We start from the raw sequence: 15,805 nt of genomic DNA, 5'->3' as shown, positions 1-15,805 counted from the left end.
CTTTGCATTGCTTTCCTCCATGAGGAGAGGAAATTGCAAGAGAAGGAAAAGTCTGCAGCTCTTTCCTCTTGCCCCTTCCCACCTCACATCCTTAATTAAGAACCATCTGTTCCTTGAGCAACTGTATACACACCCCAAGCTTTTTTTAAACCTGAACTCTCACTGCTCTGGAGACCTTGTGTTGCATCAGATTCTTTGGGGGAAATTGCCTCCCACCAGACACCCCTCCGTGGTAGGCTGCTGGAGCCCTGACTCCCACGTGGAGACTGGAACCAGCCTGCTGGGAGGTGACCTGCTCTCAGACGCTGACATCTGAAGAAGGGCACCCTCCCGCCCACCCACCGTCAGGGCCATGCCCCCTTTACTCAAAGAGCAAACAGGAACTTTCCAGCATTCTGCCAGCTTCTTGCTCTACCCGCCCCTCTTTGGTAGGAAGTTGAAAATATAGTTGGTTTCCATGGTGATGGCAGCTCAGGCGTAAGAGAGAAATTAAATCCCTGGGTCAGTGCAAAGCTGTAACTTTCTCCCTAACGGCCCCACCCCCACAATAAAAACCAGCTAACCAGTAGCATTACCAGGCATCACATTTGCATGTGAGCTTCGCCCCTCCTGCGGCCCCTGTAAATAGTAAGTAACAGAGGGCTGACAGAGAGAGGGGCTCCGGTGGCATGGTTGGAGTCAGAACGCGTTTGTTTAGCACCGCCTGCTGGTCCAGCTTTGGTGTGCCTTCAGGGATGGATGCAGAGGCGAGGCTGGGGGAGCCGAGACTTCCCTTCAGGGATCCCCGATGACCTTGTCTAGGACAAATGTGCTTTGACATGCTAGAGGTCGCTTGGGCCTGAGAAATACCACAAGTGACGCAGGATGATCCTAACACACAAGCTTAGATGGGGGAGGGACAGGAGGCCACAATGAGCTGTCCACTGATGACAGCGCCTGAGAAATCCAGAGCCTCCTGTCTCTCAAAGGAGGTTCAATTCTGAAATGAACTCCAATGTGAAACAATTATGATACAGGAGAAAAAGATTCTGATAGCTTCAGTTTCATTATTAGAAGTTTTAATTGTCAAAAGCCATATGTTGACAGTATGAACATCTTAGAAACCGCAGGGAACACAGTGGGGAGAGTGTCCCGCTACTGTGACACAGCACGATGACTGTCATTTCTCGGCAATTCCCTTCCAGCATTGGGGGGTGGGCCTTTGAGGTGGGGTCTGCTCTCCTGGCATCGGTACGGAGCAGAAGTGGTACTTAAACTTCCAAATCGCTGTCTTTACCCCTACGGATCCAGCAAGGTTAGTCCGGACAGAGTCCGTCCCGTGTGACATCAACAACCCTCTACGAAAGCCACCCCGGTATTCGGACCTGCACATCAGCCAGACGCTCCCCAAAACCAACAAAATCAACAAGGTGAGACTGGGGTTCCGCTGGGTCCAGGCCTGCTGGGTCGGGGTGCTGCCGTATGAGGAGCAGGAGGGAGGAATGTTCTCAAACAGGACTCGGTGGATTGATCTGGGAGCCTTGCCCTTACTTCCCAGCACCCCTGGGCTCTCTTGTCATTCTTTGTGGTTTGTGTCTAGGAAAGTTTGGGGAGCATCCAGCCACCAGTGCAGAGCGAGTGTGCCAGAGATCTGTCTGATTTAGAGAGGGCACCTGGCCATGAGAATGAATGAGCGTGTTGACAGGGGCACAGTAGGGATGGGAGGACAGCCGGAGAGGGGGTCCTTAGTGGTTCAGGCTCCACCCTCTTTGCTCTGTGAGCTGTTTCATCATCTGCCAGGATGAGCTTTGTGGAAGGTTCTGCACTCTCTGACACATCTGTTGAATCTGATCACTGCGGGACAAGAGTCTGTTTCTGAGCTCCTCCTGGAGACTAGGTAGATGGATCTGTGTGGGGGCCCTGAGCTCTGAGCCATAGCCGATCTGGTTGGCTTCTGACTGATCCTCAGATGGTGGTCAGCAGCGGACCTCTCTGTGTGTCTTTCTGTCTAACATGGGCTGGAAATTTCCACTGGAGATTTCCGCGTTCTTGGTTTGATCTGTGGGTTGGACAACACCAAAGGGATCCTAGGGACACTTAAAGCCTCACGGAAGAGGAGGAGGTAGCACACGCCAGCAGGTGATTTCTCAAGCCCTGTGGCGCCTCAGTGCATTGTGTGGAAGGTGGATAAAGTGTGGTCCAGTCCAAGTGTGTGGACAGTCACCCACCCGGATGAGCATCTCTGGCCGCGTGACCCCTCCCTGGCAACCATACTCTCCCTTCTGTGCGTAAGGCTGGGGAGGGCCTAGCCCCCTCCCCAATCCATTCTCCACACAGCACTCAGAGTGATTCTTAATGAATGTAATTTGAATCATGCCACCCTCTGCTGAAAAACCCTCCTGTGGCTTTCTGTCGAGTGGAGGAAACAGTCAACCCCCTTCCTGCAGCCTGCAAGCCTCCATGCACAACTGGTCCCTCCTTCCTTCTCCAACCTCCCTACCAAAGCCCATATGTTCTTTCTCTCTCGAGCTGTCACCTACCGCACTGGGTCTCAGTCATTCACCATCTGGCTCCTGTGGCATCGTCTTAGGACTTGATGATACACTTGGCCTCTGAAGTCAGGCAGATCTGCCAGCCAGTCTTGGCTTCCTCCACTTACTCACTCTTAGAGTCTCTGGGCAAGTTACTTAATCTCTCTGAGCCTCAGCTTTCCTGTGTGTAAAATGGGCATGTTCCAGTAATCCACAGCTGTGCAAACCAACAACCTCAAACTTAGTGGTGGACACCGACAGCTTTTTAATTATGCTTGTGGAGGCTATGGGTCAGGTATCTGGAAAGGAGTCCAGTGGGGATGGTTTGTTTCTGCTGCACAATGTCCAGGGACTCATCTGGGAAAGCTGATGCAGCTGCGGGCTGGAATCATCTAGAATAGGGATTAGCAAACTATGGCTCACAGGCCATATCTATCTCACAGCTTGTTTTTTTTTGTGAATTAAGTTGTGTTAGAACAAGCCACGTTCATATTTTCTATGGCTGCTTTCAAACTACAGCAGCAGAGTTAAGTAGTTACAACAGAGATCTCTGGCCCACAAAGAGCCAGTCACTAAATGTGTACTGACAGCCATTTCGAGAAAAAAGTTGCCAACCCCTGATCTAGAGGGTCCTTCACTCGCATGGCCTGGGATGAGTCAAAGGCTGAACTCAACAGAGGGTCTCTCTGGGAGCAACTACACACAGCCTTGCCTTGTGGCTTGGGCTTCCTTACAATGTGGCTGCTTCAGGGTAGTCAGGCTCTTCTTACATGGCACCTCAGGGCTTGCAGAGCAACCTTCTCATCAAACAAGGTGGAAGCTGCAGAGGCTTTTATAACCTAGCGATATAAAAATCCCACGCACTGTCTTGGCTTGTCACTAGCCAAGGGCTGCCAGTGTCGGTTCTGCTGTACTGTCCTGACAGAAGCAGTCATAAGCCTTCTTAGATTTGGGGGGAGGAGGCATGGTCCCGCTTCTCAGTGGGAAGAGTCCAAGGAATTTGTGGCCACATTTTTAAAATGTCTCCTGCTGAGCAAGAAGAGTACCAACCTCAGAGAATGGGTGTGAGGATGAAAAGAAATAATCAGTGAAAGGCGAGGCGCTTGGAGAGGTTCCTGGCATGTGGATAAGTGTCCAGGAAATTCTAGCTGTTTTTATAAGCTTAAATCTTGGGCTTCTAATCACAGTGTCAGGCTGGGTCCACTTTTCTTTTATTTTTTGGCGAAATATGTAGGTCTTTGGGAGAGGGTCTCCCCCTTCTAGAGTTGGGGTGTTTAGGAGGTTCCAGTGGTGAGGTTCCTGGGAAGTAACTATAACCATCCTTTCCTTTGTGACCTCTTGAGGGGTGAGTGGCTCAGAGCCATCTCGAGACCTTTCTCTCTGGCTTTACAGACACAGTGAGCCTCTTGGTGTCAGGTGGGACAGAAACACGGGTCAGATAGATTGGTGACTCTGACATTGTTCTGCTTGTCTGCCAAGCAAGAGGATTTGATAAGAGAAATAAATTAACCTCTATTTAGAAAGTGGCTTTGGCATGAAGGTGGACAGGAACTATCAGAGAGCTGGGTTATTTTTTTCCCCTTACTTCTCTTCTCACTAGGTTCACACAGATTCTTTCTGTCAGGCAATGATGTGGTTAGTGCAGTAGATTTCTGAGCCAATTTGGTCTGAAGATTTCCTTTTCGTTGCTCTGTCTCCTCTCTCTTCTAGCTCTGTCAATCCAGCTTCATAAAAACCTAGCCTGTTCACCCAGCCTAATGGTTTGAATGTGCGTTTTGGAATCAGAAGGTCTGGGCTTGAAACTCGGTTTCTTCATACGCTCTGTGATCAAACCAAGATCCTTCTGCCTTTGTTTCCCCCCTGTGTAAAATAGGCATTATCGTAGTAGATGTTTTGGGGGTTGTGGAGAGGCTTTGGTGCAATGATAATTTTTAAAGGATTTAGCCCTGACGCTGGATCCTCAGGGCATGGAAGAGCTGGGGGTGAAGAAGAGAGACAATGGAGAGGAGAAGGAGGAACGGAAGGAGGAGTAGGAGGAAGAAAAGGGGTGGAGGAGGAGGGAGAAGAAGAGAAAGAGGAAGAGGGAGGAGCAAGAAGAGGAAGAAGAAAGAAGAGGAAGGAGGAGGAAGTGAAAGAAGAAGGATGAGGAGGATGGAGGACATGGAGGAGGGTGAGGGGATGGAGGAGATGAAGGAAGCGGAGGAGATGGAGAAAGATGAAGAGATGGGGGAGAATGAGGAGATGGAGGAGAAGCCACAGCAGCAGGAGCATCTGCCGGCTCCCGAGGGGTCTAGTCTGTAAGGCGCATGCTTCCACATCAAGGCATCAAAAGCCCCACCTACCTGGGTGTCCGAAGCTGAAGATCTACCCACTGCAGGGAAGCTTTCTGGAGTGGCTACCTACTTGCTGTCCTTTTCAGTTGGTTGCAAGGAACAGAGCCTCATCTCTGCTAGCTCAGGAAAAGGAACTGTCTCTTGGAAGGACTGGGCACGGGGCAATAAGAGAAAGAGGAATGCTGGTTAAGGAGTTCGGTCTCATGAAACTGGTCGTAGAGGACAGGCTTGTGCTCAGGTCAGCAGCTCGGACCTCCAGCAATACCATGGGTCACTGTTCTGGTCCACCATCGTGACAGTGGTCGACTGCTCTTTGTGGGTCCCCTCTGGTCTGTTACTGTTGACTGTTTTCCTCATCCTTTGCTCTCACCCTTTCTCTCCATCTTCACTTCTGCAGCCATAGAAGCACTCCTGCCCCTTGTTACTTCAGCTGGTTTGTTTTCTGGCCTGTCGTAGCTCTTCTGTCCCCTTCAACCTCATCTCCTCTCCACCTTTGCTCTGCTTTCTGCTATTATTCCTCTTGCCCCCACTCGTCTGATTACTCCAGGTATCATAGGTCATTAACCAGCTGCTGTGATGTCCTGACCTTTGGTTCTGAGTTGGGAGTGGGCTTTGGAGTTCACAAGAGAAGGAAGGCTGTTTGGGAGACTCTTTGGATTGGAGGTAGAGAAGGGAATGGCAACCCACTCCAGTATTCTTCCCTGGAGAATTCCACGGACAGAGGAGCCTGGCCAGCTACAGTCCATGGAGTCGCAAAGAGTCAGGCACAACTGAACGACTAACACTACTGCTACTACTATTGCGCCGGAGGGTGGGGATGGTTTCCTTAGGAGACAGTTTCCATGGAAGGGAGAGTTATTATTACTGCCACGTCAAAATCAGCGCACAGCTGGATGAGGGGGAACCTGGGGAGCAAACATGCTTTGTTTGATCCTCAGAGTCAGATGTGAGTTCTTATTACTTGGTTCAGCCTTCTGTTTTTGCTTCTGGGCTGGAAATGGGGACTTGGGCCACTAACTCTCTGTATGATTCCAGCACATCTCCCCTGTGTCTGAATCTCAGCGTCCCCATCTACAACATGAAGTGGGGGACTGGATGGTCTCTGAAGAATGTTTCCACATTTTAGCTGCACTCAGAAAGAGGAATTACGCCATTAGCCCTTCCCTGCATGATTTGAGAGAGTCTGAGTTTCCCTGTTACGGAAGACAGCCTCCTATTGGGACGATCTGGGTCTGGCCTGAGGAAGGAATTTCCCCTCCCATTTAGCTCTTCTGCTGGGGAATGTGGGCACTCTGTGCACATTTCTCTTTTGCTGATTCTGTTGATTCACATCAGCCCTGAGCCTCAGATATAAAAGAGACTGAATTGCTGCCTTAACTGTTTCCCCCATAAAGACAACTTCTCCTTGCCTCCCTCTCTTTGTCTCGCCTTCCCTCCCTCCTTCCTTTCTATTCACTAATACATATAACTTTTATTAGCCACTTCTTATGTTTTCGTTTCTGTGCTGTTTTGCCGATTCCAAAATAAATAAGCACAGTCTAGAAGGAGGACGTAAACCTTTTTTCCCCTCTCTCTCTCTCTCCTTGTCCATCCCTCTCTTCATTTCTTTCTCTTTTCCTTCCTCTGGCACACACACTGAGAATAGGGAACTTCTTACCTTGAGGACAAAGACAGATAGGCAAGCTGAGAAGTGGTGGTGTTGAAGCAATAGCAGAAGCCAAGACCAGTATCCGAGCAAGCTAGTACCAGGCAGGGCCAGTCCCGGGAGGAGGAATGTGCTGACCTGGTTGGTTGAGTGGGAGGTCAGGGGAGCTTCTCGGAGGAGGGGCAGTCTGAGCTGCATTTTGAAGAAAGAGTAGTCATCTTCCAGGCCAGCTGGGACAAGGCGGGGAGGATAGAGTTAGTCACTCAGTCGTGTCCAACTCTTTGCGACCTCATGGACGGTAGCCTTCCAGGCTCTTCTGTCCATGGAATTCTCCAGGCAAGAATCCTGGAGTGGGTACCCATTCCCTTCTCCAAGAGGTCTTTCTGACTCAGGGATTAAACCCAGGTCTCCTGCATTGCAGGCAGATTCTTTACCATCTGAGCCACCAGGGAAGCCCATTTCAAGCAGAAATAATAACATCTCCCAAGTCTTGGAGATGTGAAATAGCCTGGTTTGTGTTGGGAACTGTGGGCCATTTGATGTGACTATGGCAGTCGTGGTAGGAATGAGAGAACAGGAAGTGATGCAAGCCCAGGTCCAGCCTGAATGTGTGCATCATGAACCAACATTTTCATTTAAACATGCTCTGCCATTGGAGCATGATCTGTATGCCTAGCAGGACACTGTTTCTAGCACAAACCTTTATGCTTTTTAAATAAGGATAATGTTTTTTTGCAGAGCATCTATGGAAACTTCTTTGCCCATCTACGAGTAGAAGTTCAAAGAAGAGAGTCTTGCTAGGATGGATAGATGCCTGACTTCCATTTACCCTATCCCTCTATTGACACAATCAGTCGCTGACTTCCTCTGAAAACCTCCTGTGCCCCCTTTGACTGTGTGATAGCTTCACAGCCCAGCCACATAAACCTTAGCCCATATGTCACTGCCTTATTTTTCCTTACATTGAGTCTGTTGCCAGGAACATGTAATTACTGTTAGGTAAATTAGGATGCAGTGAGAAGGCTGGCTTCCTGATACATTACTATTAAAATCAGGTCAGAATTACCTCCAAGGTGGTCTTGCGTGGAAGGTGGCTGGAATGAACTAGAGCATGACCTTGCCCATTAACAGGACCTTGTCCAGGGCATGTTTGTAGTTCCTTGATCCACAAGAGCCACAGAGGGTGACAACCTATCTCTCCATCAGTGGATGGTTGATCAAAAAACTGGCTACATCCATACCATGAAATATCACTCAGCAATAACAAGGAACAATCCTTTGTTGCATGCAGTAACTTGGATGAATCTCCAGAGAACTATTCTGAGTGAAAAAAAGCCAATCCAAAAAGATTACATACTCTATGGTTCAATTTATAGAACATTCTTGCAATGCCGTTATAGCAATGAAGACTGGATTAGTGGTACTGGGGGTGAAAGATGGGAGGGAGGGGTTGTGAGGAGAGAGAAGGAATTGGGTTTAGTTAGAACAGGACAACATGAGGGATCCTTCTGGTGGTGGAAATGTTCTGTTATCTTGACTGTGTCAGTTCAGTGTCTGGGTTGTGATTTTATTGTACCCTAGTTTTGCAAGATATTATCATTGGAAAAAACTAAATAAGAATGCATTGTTGTTCAGTCACTAAGTCATGTCCAACTCTTTGCAACCCCATGGACTGCAACACACCAGGCTTCCCTGTCCTTCACTACCTCCCAGAATTTGCTCAAACACATGTCCATTGAGTCGGTGATGCCATCCAACCATCTCATCCTCTGTTGCCCCCTTCTCCTCCTGCCCTCAATCTTTCTCAGCATCAGAATCTTTTCCAATGAGTCAGCTCTTCACATCAGGTGGCCAAAGTATTCTTCAGCGTCAGTCCTTCCAATGAATAGTCAGGGTTGATTTCCTTTGGGATTGACTGGTTTGATCTCCTTGTAGTCCAAGGGACTCAAGAGTCTTCTCCAGCGCCATGATTCGAAAGCATCAATTCTTTGGCACTCAGCTTTCTTTATGGTCCAATTCTCACATCCGTACATGACTACGGGAAAAAGCACAGCTTTGACTGGGATCCCTCTAGTACTCTTACAACTGCATGTGAATCTACAGCTATCTCAAACTGAAAGCTTAATTGCAAAAATAAATGCTGTCACAAATATAATTGTTTCCGTTTATTGATAACAAAATGCCTTATCCCAATGCTAGGGATTTAGGTATATACATCACCTTAAAATTCACAACAGAGCCACACAGTGGGTGTTCTCAGCCCATGTGAAGGACAAGGAGAAACTGAAGCTCGCAGTGGAGAAGTCACTGATGTGGAGGCAGTATGACCTCGTGGGAGTGGAATGACCTCTGGGAAGGGGGCATGCACAGCCCGGTCGAGCACCCACTGGGCCTCCAGATGAGGAATGTCTGTTCCCCGCCCCCCACCTTCCACCCTTCTATGCTCGTTGGTATTTGCTATACTGACTCTGGGGTTTGGCAGGTAAACACACCTGTTGACAAAATCAGATCACACAAAACCATCCTTGGGTACCTGGAGCCATGCTGAGTGGTATAGATCTGAGTGATTCAGGGACCAAATTATCCATGTGCTGTGAGTGAACCAGTTAAGGTATCCCTGAGAATACTTAGCTCTGCCGACTTTGAGAGGCAGGAACCTCTTTCCTGGGATGCTGAGGTTTGCTAGTATTTAATCCTATTTTACAGAGGGCTTAACTGAGGAATGGTGAAGTTAGGCATTTTGTTCAGGATGCGTGGGAAAGAGGTGGCTGTGTTTCCCTTTCCATCACTTGGAATCCTACTCGTATTACTTTCCTGGGGCTGCAGAAACAAATTACTGCAAACTGGGTAGCTGAGACAAAAGCCATTTGCTCTCTCACAGTCTGGGGTCCAGGAGCCTGAGATCAAGATGTCAAGCAGGGTTGGCTCCTTAGGGAGAAACTCCAAGGGAGAATCCATTCCATGCCCCTCCCCTAACCTTCGGTGGCTCCGGCAGTCCTTGGCATTTCTTGGCTTCTAGAAGCATCAGTCCGCTGTCTACTGCTGTCTTCACAGCACCATTTCCTCTGTGTGTCTTTCCTTTCCTGTTTCTTGTAAAGACACTTGACATGGGATTTTATGCACCCTACCCCACCCCAAATCCAGGATGGTCCCATCACAATTAGGTCACATACTAAGGCTCTGAGTAGACATGTCTTGGAAGGGAGACAGTCTTCAGCCCACTGCATGGCTACCGTCCCCACCCTGACCAGCGCCATTCTGAGGATGTGCACACGGATTCTGTCTTCATCTTGGCTTTAGAACAGCTTCAAGGGCCAGAGGAGGCCGTGCTGGTTCCAGCCGAGAGGCAAGGGAAGATGCTGCAGGCCGGCTCTCTCACTCTCTCTTGAGCTGACAGGCTGTTGATTCTTTAATAAAACACTCGGGAGGAGAGGCGTTAGGACGGGAAGAGCTCTCTGGGCACCTCGGCGTGGGACTTTCCAAAATCAAAGAGGCCCAAGGAGTGTGGCTGTCACCTGCCTGGCTTTCATTACGTGGTAACCTTTCAGCCCAGGCTCCAGGCAGTGGGCAGGAATTTGACTCGAGAGACTGTGCCTTCCACAGCTGGATGCAACCCGGTGGGGGTGGGGGAGGCAGGTGGGACTTTGGGGGGGTGTGTCTGGTGGTTGAGGAAAACGGAGGAGGCACTGAGGATGCTGAGGGGGTGGTCTTCCCGGGCAGCTCAGCCTCGCTGCTGCAGTGTCTCCGCCTCTCTGCCTGCCCCTGCCCCCACCCTGCTCTGTTTTCTTCCTTCAGGACCACATCCCCGTTCCTTACCAGCCGGACTCCAGCAGCAACCCCTCATCCACGACGTCCTCCACGCCCTCCTCGCCAGCGCCCCCGCTCCCGCCCAGCGCCACGCCGCCTTCTCCCCTACACCCTTCTCCTCAGTGCACAAGGCAGCAGAAGAATTTCAACCTGCCAGGTACCTTCCGCGCGTGGGAGGCCGCGGGGCGAGGAGTCGGGTCCGTGCCAGAGCCGTGTCCGGGCCAGTCCACGTGAAAGGTGATGGGTTGGAAGCATATGGATTAAGTCTTACCATATGCAAGGCCACTGCTCCATAGTCCCTTATGTGATCTCTAGAGTAGCCACGAGGTAAGTAGGATTGGCTCCATTTTACAGATGAGAAAATCTAGACTCAGAAGGTAAGGGGGCTCTCAGAGACTCTGTCTTTTGGGAAGCAGCAGCTCAGGGTCCCACCTAAATCTGAGTCACAGGGAGAGCCATCTTCTCTGGAGCTGGATGTTGCCTTAAGTGTGAAATCAGGGGACTTCCCTGGTGGGCTGGTGGGTAAGACTCCATACTCCAAATGCAAGGAGTCTGGGTTCAAACCCTGGTCAGGGAACTGGATCCCACATGCTGCAACTAAATGTTTGCATGCTGAAAGCTAAAGATTCCACATGCCCCAATGAAGATTGAAGATCTAAGAAGAACTCAGACCAAGTGCTGCCAAAAAAAAAAAGAGCTAAATCAATTGAAACTGGCAACTGGATCCTGTGCCAAGAATCTCAGGGCCCATACACCTGAGCATGGCTACATTCTGAGTCTTATGCAGACATCAAGACAGGGCTCCAAAAGAGTGAGCTGGCGTCCATAAGTCAATAGCCAGCTCTCTCATGTCCCTGCCCTGTGACCTCTGGCTTCAGTTTTCACACCTCTGAAAGGATGCAGGTGGACAAAAGGGTCTTCTAGCTCACAAACTCCAGGGTACTCCGCCGCTGACCTGAGACCGTGTGCTGGGCTGTGAGACAATGGAGAAGCCCTCACGTGGTGTTCTGGCTTCTTGGACTTACAAAAGGGATCTTTCTCAGCTCTCAGGCGAGACAGACCTAAGTGTCTTCCCACCCCTTCCGGGGCTCAGCCCAACCCACCTCCTGCTCTCCGATCGCCAGGACACTTCCAGCTCAGCCATATTTGTAGCACCATAGCTGGCTTCAAGACGGAGGCTGGTGGGATGAGGTCTGGTTTGACGAGTTGGGACCAAAGTCTAGCTCTGTGTTGTTCAATATGGTACAGACTGGTCACAGATGCCTATTTAAGTTTAAATGAATTAAAATTAATTATAATTAAAATTTTAATTCCTCGGTCATGCTTGCCACATTCCAAGTGCTTGAGAGCCACTTGTGGCTAGTGGCCCCATGTTGGGCAGCACAGGTGTAGACCGTTTCCCACCATCGCAGGAAGTTCCACTGGACAGTGCTGGTCTAGGGGTGTGGTTTCCTCTTGAGTCAGAGAGCTTCCTACAGCGGGGAAAGAAAAAAACCCCAGGTCCTCAGCCACAGGTCACACCTCCAAGCCTACCCAGCCACGAGAGAGTATCTGGGAAACAAATGAAGACCCAGGCCCACGTTTGGGGGACACCCAGATACATCCACCCATTGAGCATAAGCTGCTCATGTCACCTGCCTACCTGCTTTGATCTGGGCTGTGTCCGAAGGGATAGAGTGCATCTTAAATACTTGCGTCATGGGGATTTTTTTGTCTAAGTCCAAGCCCAAGGCAGCCTCACACCTGTGGTGGGAGGGCTTCTCACCTGGCAGCCAAAAAGGACCCTAACGGGAGTCATCAACTGAAATCCGTCTCAGTTAGTGCCCCTGAGTCAGCTAGGCACCAGTGCCCAGCGATTCCATAGACCGAGGGTTCCCACCAGCACCCCCAGCCATTTCTACTTCCCTGGAAGGAGGTGGATGCGAAAAAGGCCCTTTGATACCCCCTTCACCCCTTTGACCCCCGTTGCCCAATCTCAGGGGGGAAGAGTCTGGATGCTTTCCTAGAGCTGTTCCACCCCTCACCCAGGATATTCACTTCAGGGCTATTTTCCCTTGTAACCATTTGCTGCTTGTTTGTAGACAGGGAGCTAGCTGGCAGAGGACCTCTTAAGGGGGAACCGTGTGTCAAAGTACCCACACTCTTTCATCTCTAGAAGACTCTGCTGGCATCTTTAGACAAGATCCCTGACTCACCAGGGTTGATCCCTGTTTCCTTCATCCCTTCACTCAGAGCCCCGGGAAGGGGTCTTAACCAAATTACTATGCTAGCCTGCCAGCAGGTCTGCACCTACCCTATGGCAGGTCCCAACAGTGCCCTGACCCTCTTTGGGGAGTGGACTCATGGGTCCTCTGGGTGAAGGCGCTTTAGAACAGCAGTTAAAAGAGTGTGAGCTCTGGAACTAGGCTGCTTGTTCCTACTAGGCTGCTCAAATCCCAGCTCCATCACTTAATATCTATGTGCTGTTGAGCAAACTACTGACCTCTCTGTGCCCCTGTTTCCGCATCTGTACAATAGGGATAATAATAGTACCTACTTTGTAGAACCCCCAAAGGGCTCAACATTATCATACATGTGCAAAGCTTAGCAGAGCATCTGTCTCATCCAAATGCTCACCAAAGGTGAGCTACTTTCATCATTATTAGATTAAACCCAGGATTAGCAAATTAGCATGGCTACCACTGCTAAGTAATATGCCCTAACCAGAATTGTGGAAATAAAGATGAGGTCCCCAGATACCCTGAAATTGGGAGTAGGAATCAAATTAAACTTTTAGGGGAGGTAATTTGGCATTGTCAGAGTTTCAAATGTACATTCCCTGGGCCAGCAGTATCACTTTTAAGAATTTATACACAGAAGTGTTTGCACAGGGATCTATAATGATTTTTTTTGGCAGCAGTGAAAAATCTGGACTCAACCCAAATGCCCATCAGGAGGGGAGTGTTTGAATACATTGTAATATATCTGTGTAACCAAACACTCAGCCGCCCTTGGAAAGAATGGAGTAGCTCTTTGTAAATATCCCGGACGTGGGAAGAAATCCATAATATCTTTTAAGTGGAAAATAAGTGATTTGCAAAAGCACTGGTATAATAACATCCTATTTGTTGTAAAATGATTTAATGTATTTGTATGTGTATATTTATACATGTGTGTGTGTATGTATTTGTATATGCAGACAAATGTCTGCAGGACTTTATGGCAGGTGTTCTTTCTAAGGGGAATTTTATTTTATGCACTTCTGTAGTGTATATAATAGCAAGAAACATGCATCCATTTTATAATTGAATAATAACAATAAAATGCAGTGTTGACATAGAAAACAAAATAGGACCCTCTAGAAGGATAGCCAGACCTTCCCCCCATACCCCGCCCTCCCCGCCTCCACCTGCCTTAGGCAGTTTTGGCAAAATTCCTCCAGGGTCACAGGCATCTATTCTGTTTACACAAGGCCCTGGTCACCTGTTACATACTCCAGACTGTGAGTCTCTGTTGATGGAAAAGGAGCTTTGGCTCTGGTTTCCTGCAGATGTTGAGTTTTCTGAAGACAATTCAAGCTAATACCTAGGCATAACAATGCTCCTGGCACTGGTTACTCTAGAACATTCTTTTCAAAAAGAGGCCGTGTGGTTAACAGGCTTTTGGCTCAACTGTTAACCTCAGGGCACGTGAAGGACACCCTTCACAGAATCTGGGATTGTGTTCTGCTGGTTGACTGGATCCCCTTGTTCTTTGCCACTCCCTTCAGAATCCTGGTGCCATGTTGGACATGGCACAGTGAAGGGTGAAGGGCTTTGTTTGGATCCCAGATTTGCCCTCTTCCACCTCTGTGGCCTTGAATATGGCACTGACTCTGTTTAGGCCTCAGTTTCTCTTCTGTAAAATGGGTCTGAACTGCCAGTTTGTATGACATTTGCTGTGGGAAGGTACATGAAGGGGCTTTGTAAGGGACTGTCGTATGGGTTCCTCAGACTGAAGTGTTCACACGCCTTCTTCCTTTGGAGTAACCTGGTGCCATGTTTAGTATCTCCTCCATCGAAAGTCAGCTCCATGACGCTAGGAAGCCTGTCTGCTTCACCTACCCCTCTACTGCCAAAGCCCAGCCCAGTGTCGACTGCTGAAGGCACTAATTAAATGTTTGTTGAGTGAATAAATGAGTGAACAAGTGACTTGAGACTCCCAGAACTGCATGTTCCTTTTCTTTGAACTGTCTCTGGCTCTGCATTCCATCCGTTCATTTCTTTAATGGATGTTTTCTGAGCATCCACTATATACCAGGTACTGTTCGAGGCACTGGGTAAGGAGCAAGGGACACATCAGATGTGCCCTGTATGAGTTGACTGTTGCCGCTGTAACAAATTGCCATGAGCTTAGTGGCTCAAAGGAGCAGAAGTTTATAACTCTATAGTTAAGGAGTCAGAAGTCCAAAATCAGTTTCACTGGGCTCAATATCAAGGTGTCTGCAGAGCTGTTTCCTTTAGGAGGTTCTAGGAACGAATCCATTCCCTTGCCTTTTCCCAGCTTCTCAAGGGCCGCCTGCATGCCTTTGCTCATGGCCCTACATCTGTCCAACCTCTGCTTCCATTATCACATCTCCTCCTCTGATCCTCTGACTTGGATCCTCCTGCCTCCCTCTCATAAGGACCCTGTGATTATACTTAAGTTTCACCCAGAGAGTCCAGGATAATTCCCTCATCTCAGGATCCTCAACTTAAACATATGCAAAGTCCCCTTGGTCATGTAAGGTAACATATTCCCGGGTTCCTGGAACTAGGATGTGGATGTCTTGGGAATGGAGTTGGGGGAGAAGGGCCTTATTCTGCCTGTCACAGTCTCTGCCCTCATTGAGTTTATAGCTTAGTGGAAGAGACAGGTGTTAGCCTAGCAAACAGACACATGAAAATAGGATTATAAATTGTGGTAAGTGCTGTGAGGAGAGAACAGTGCTATGAGCAAGTCAAGAAGAGAACAAGTTTAGGCTGAAATATCAGAAGCAGCTGAAGGCAGGAGGGGAGTTGTTCAGGCAGACAGAAGGGAGCACACGCAAAGCCCCTTTTATCAGAAAGGGCTGGAAACATGTGACTGATGGCTCGGAGTGCCCCATAACCAAGGCACCAGGCAAGGATCAGAGCTGCAGGGCTGAGGCCTGGTGGGGCCTTGCAGGGATGCATGGTTTGGGCAGGGGATGATTTGATCTTTCCACCTTCCTTCTAGATCCTTTCTTTCAGATGGCCAGTGAGGCTGCTTTCTGAGGAGTCCATAGGGAAGGAATGGGGGCTTGAGAGTGGAAGAGCCTTCAAAGTAGCCTGTTTGTCTCTTTGACCTCTGGTCACCTGCAACCTCTCAGTTCCCGAACCCTCTTTGATACCAGACAGCCAGGAGCCACTCAGAGTCATCAGCTGCCCCTCTGACCCGCTTCTTTCTGGTGTCCGTCATCAGCAAGAACAGGCGGGGCTCACAGCACCCTTTCCCTCCTCCTCTGGCCAAGACTCTCTCCCTTTCAGTCATCA

General features: G+C 49.2%; 1 protein-coding gene and 1 long non-coding RNA gene across 2 annotated transcripts in view; one reads left to right on the top strand and one right to left on the bottom strand.

The window, feature by feature from the left end:
* The window catches only part of KSR2 (kinase suppressor of ras 2), a 419,494-nt gene that overhangs the window by 336,092 nt on the left and 67,597 nt on the right, over positions 1–15,805 (top strand). The window contains exons 9-10 of the mRNA XM_065904540.1: positions 1,283–1,409; positions 10,284–10,452. Of these exons, the coding sequence (XP_065760612.1) occupies positions 1,283–1,409; positions 10,284–10,452 (296 nt within the window). The remainder of the gene's footprint in view (positions 1–1,282; positions 1,410–10,283; positions 10,453–15,805) is intronic.
* Positions 1,166–6,607, bottom strand: LOC136145849 (uncharacterized). The gene is made up of 4 exons (XR_010658860.1): positions 6,501–6,607; positions 4,853–4,993; positions 2,520–2,691; positions 1,166–1,278 (listed from the first exon to the last, which is right to left on the bottom strand). It is a non-coding gene; the product is annotated as an uncharacterized lncRNA (long non-coding RNA).

This window comes from Muntiacus reevesi, chromosome 13 (assembly GCF_963930625.1).
Source record: "Muntiacus reevesi chromosome 13, mMunRee1.1, whole genome shotgun sequence".
Lineage (NCBI taxonomy): Eukaryota > Metazoa > Chordata > Mammalia > Artiodactyla > Cervidae > Muntiacus > Muntiacus reevesi.
Note: the sequence above shows the minus strand (reverse complement) of the source record. Positions and strands in the feature narration are given on the sequence as shown.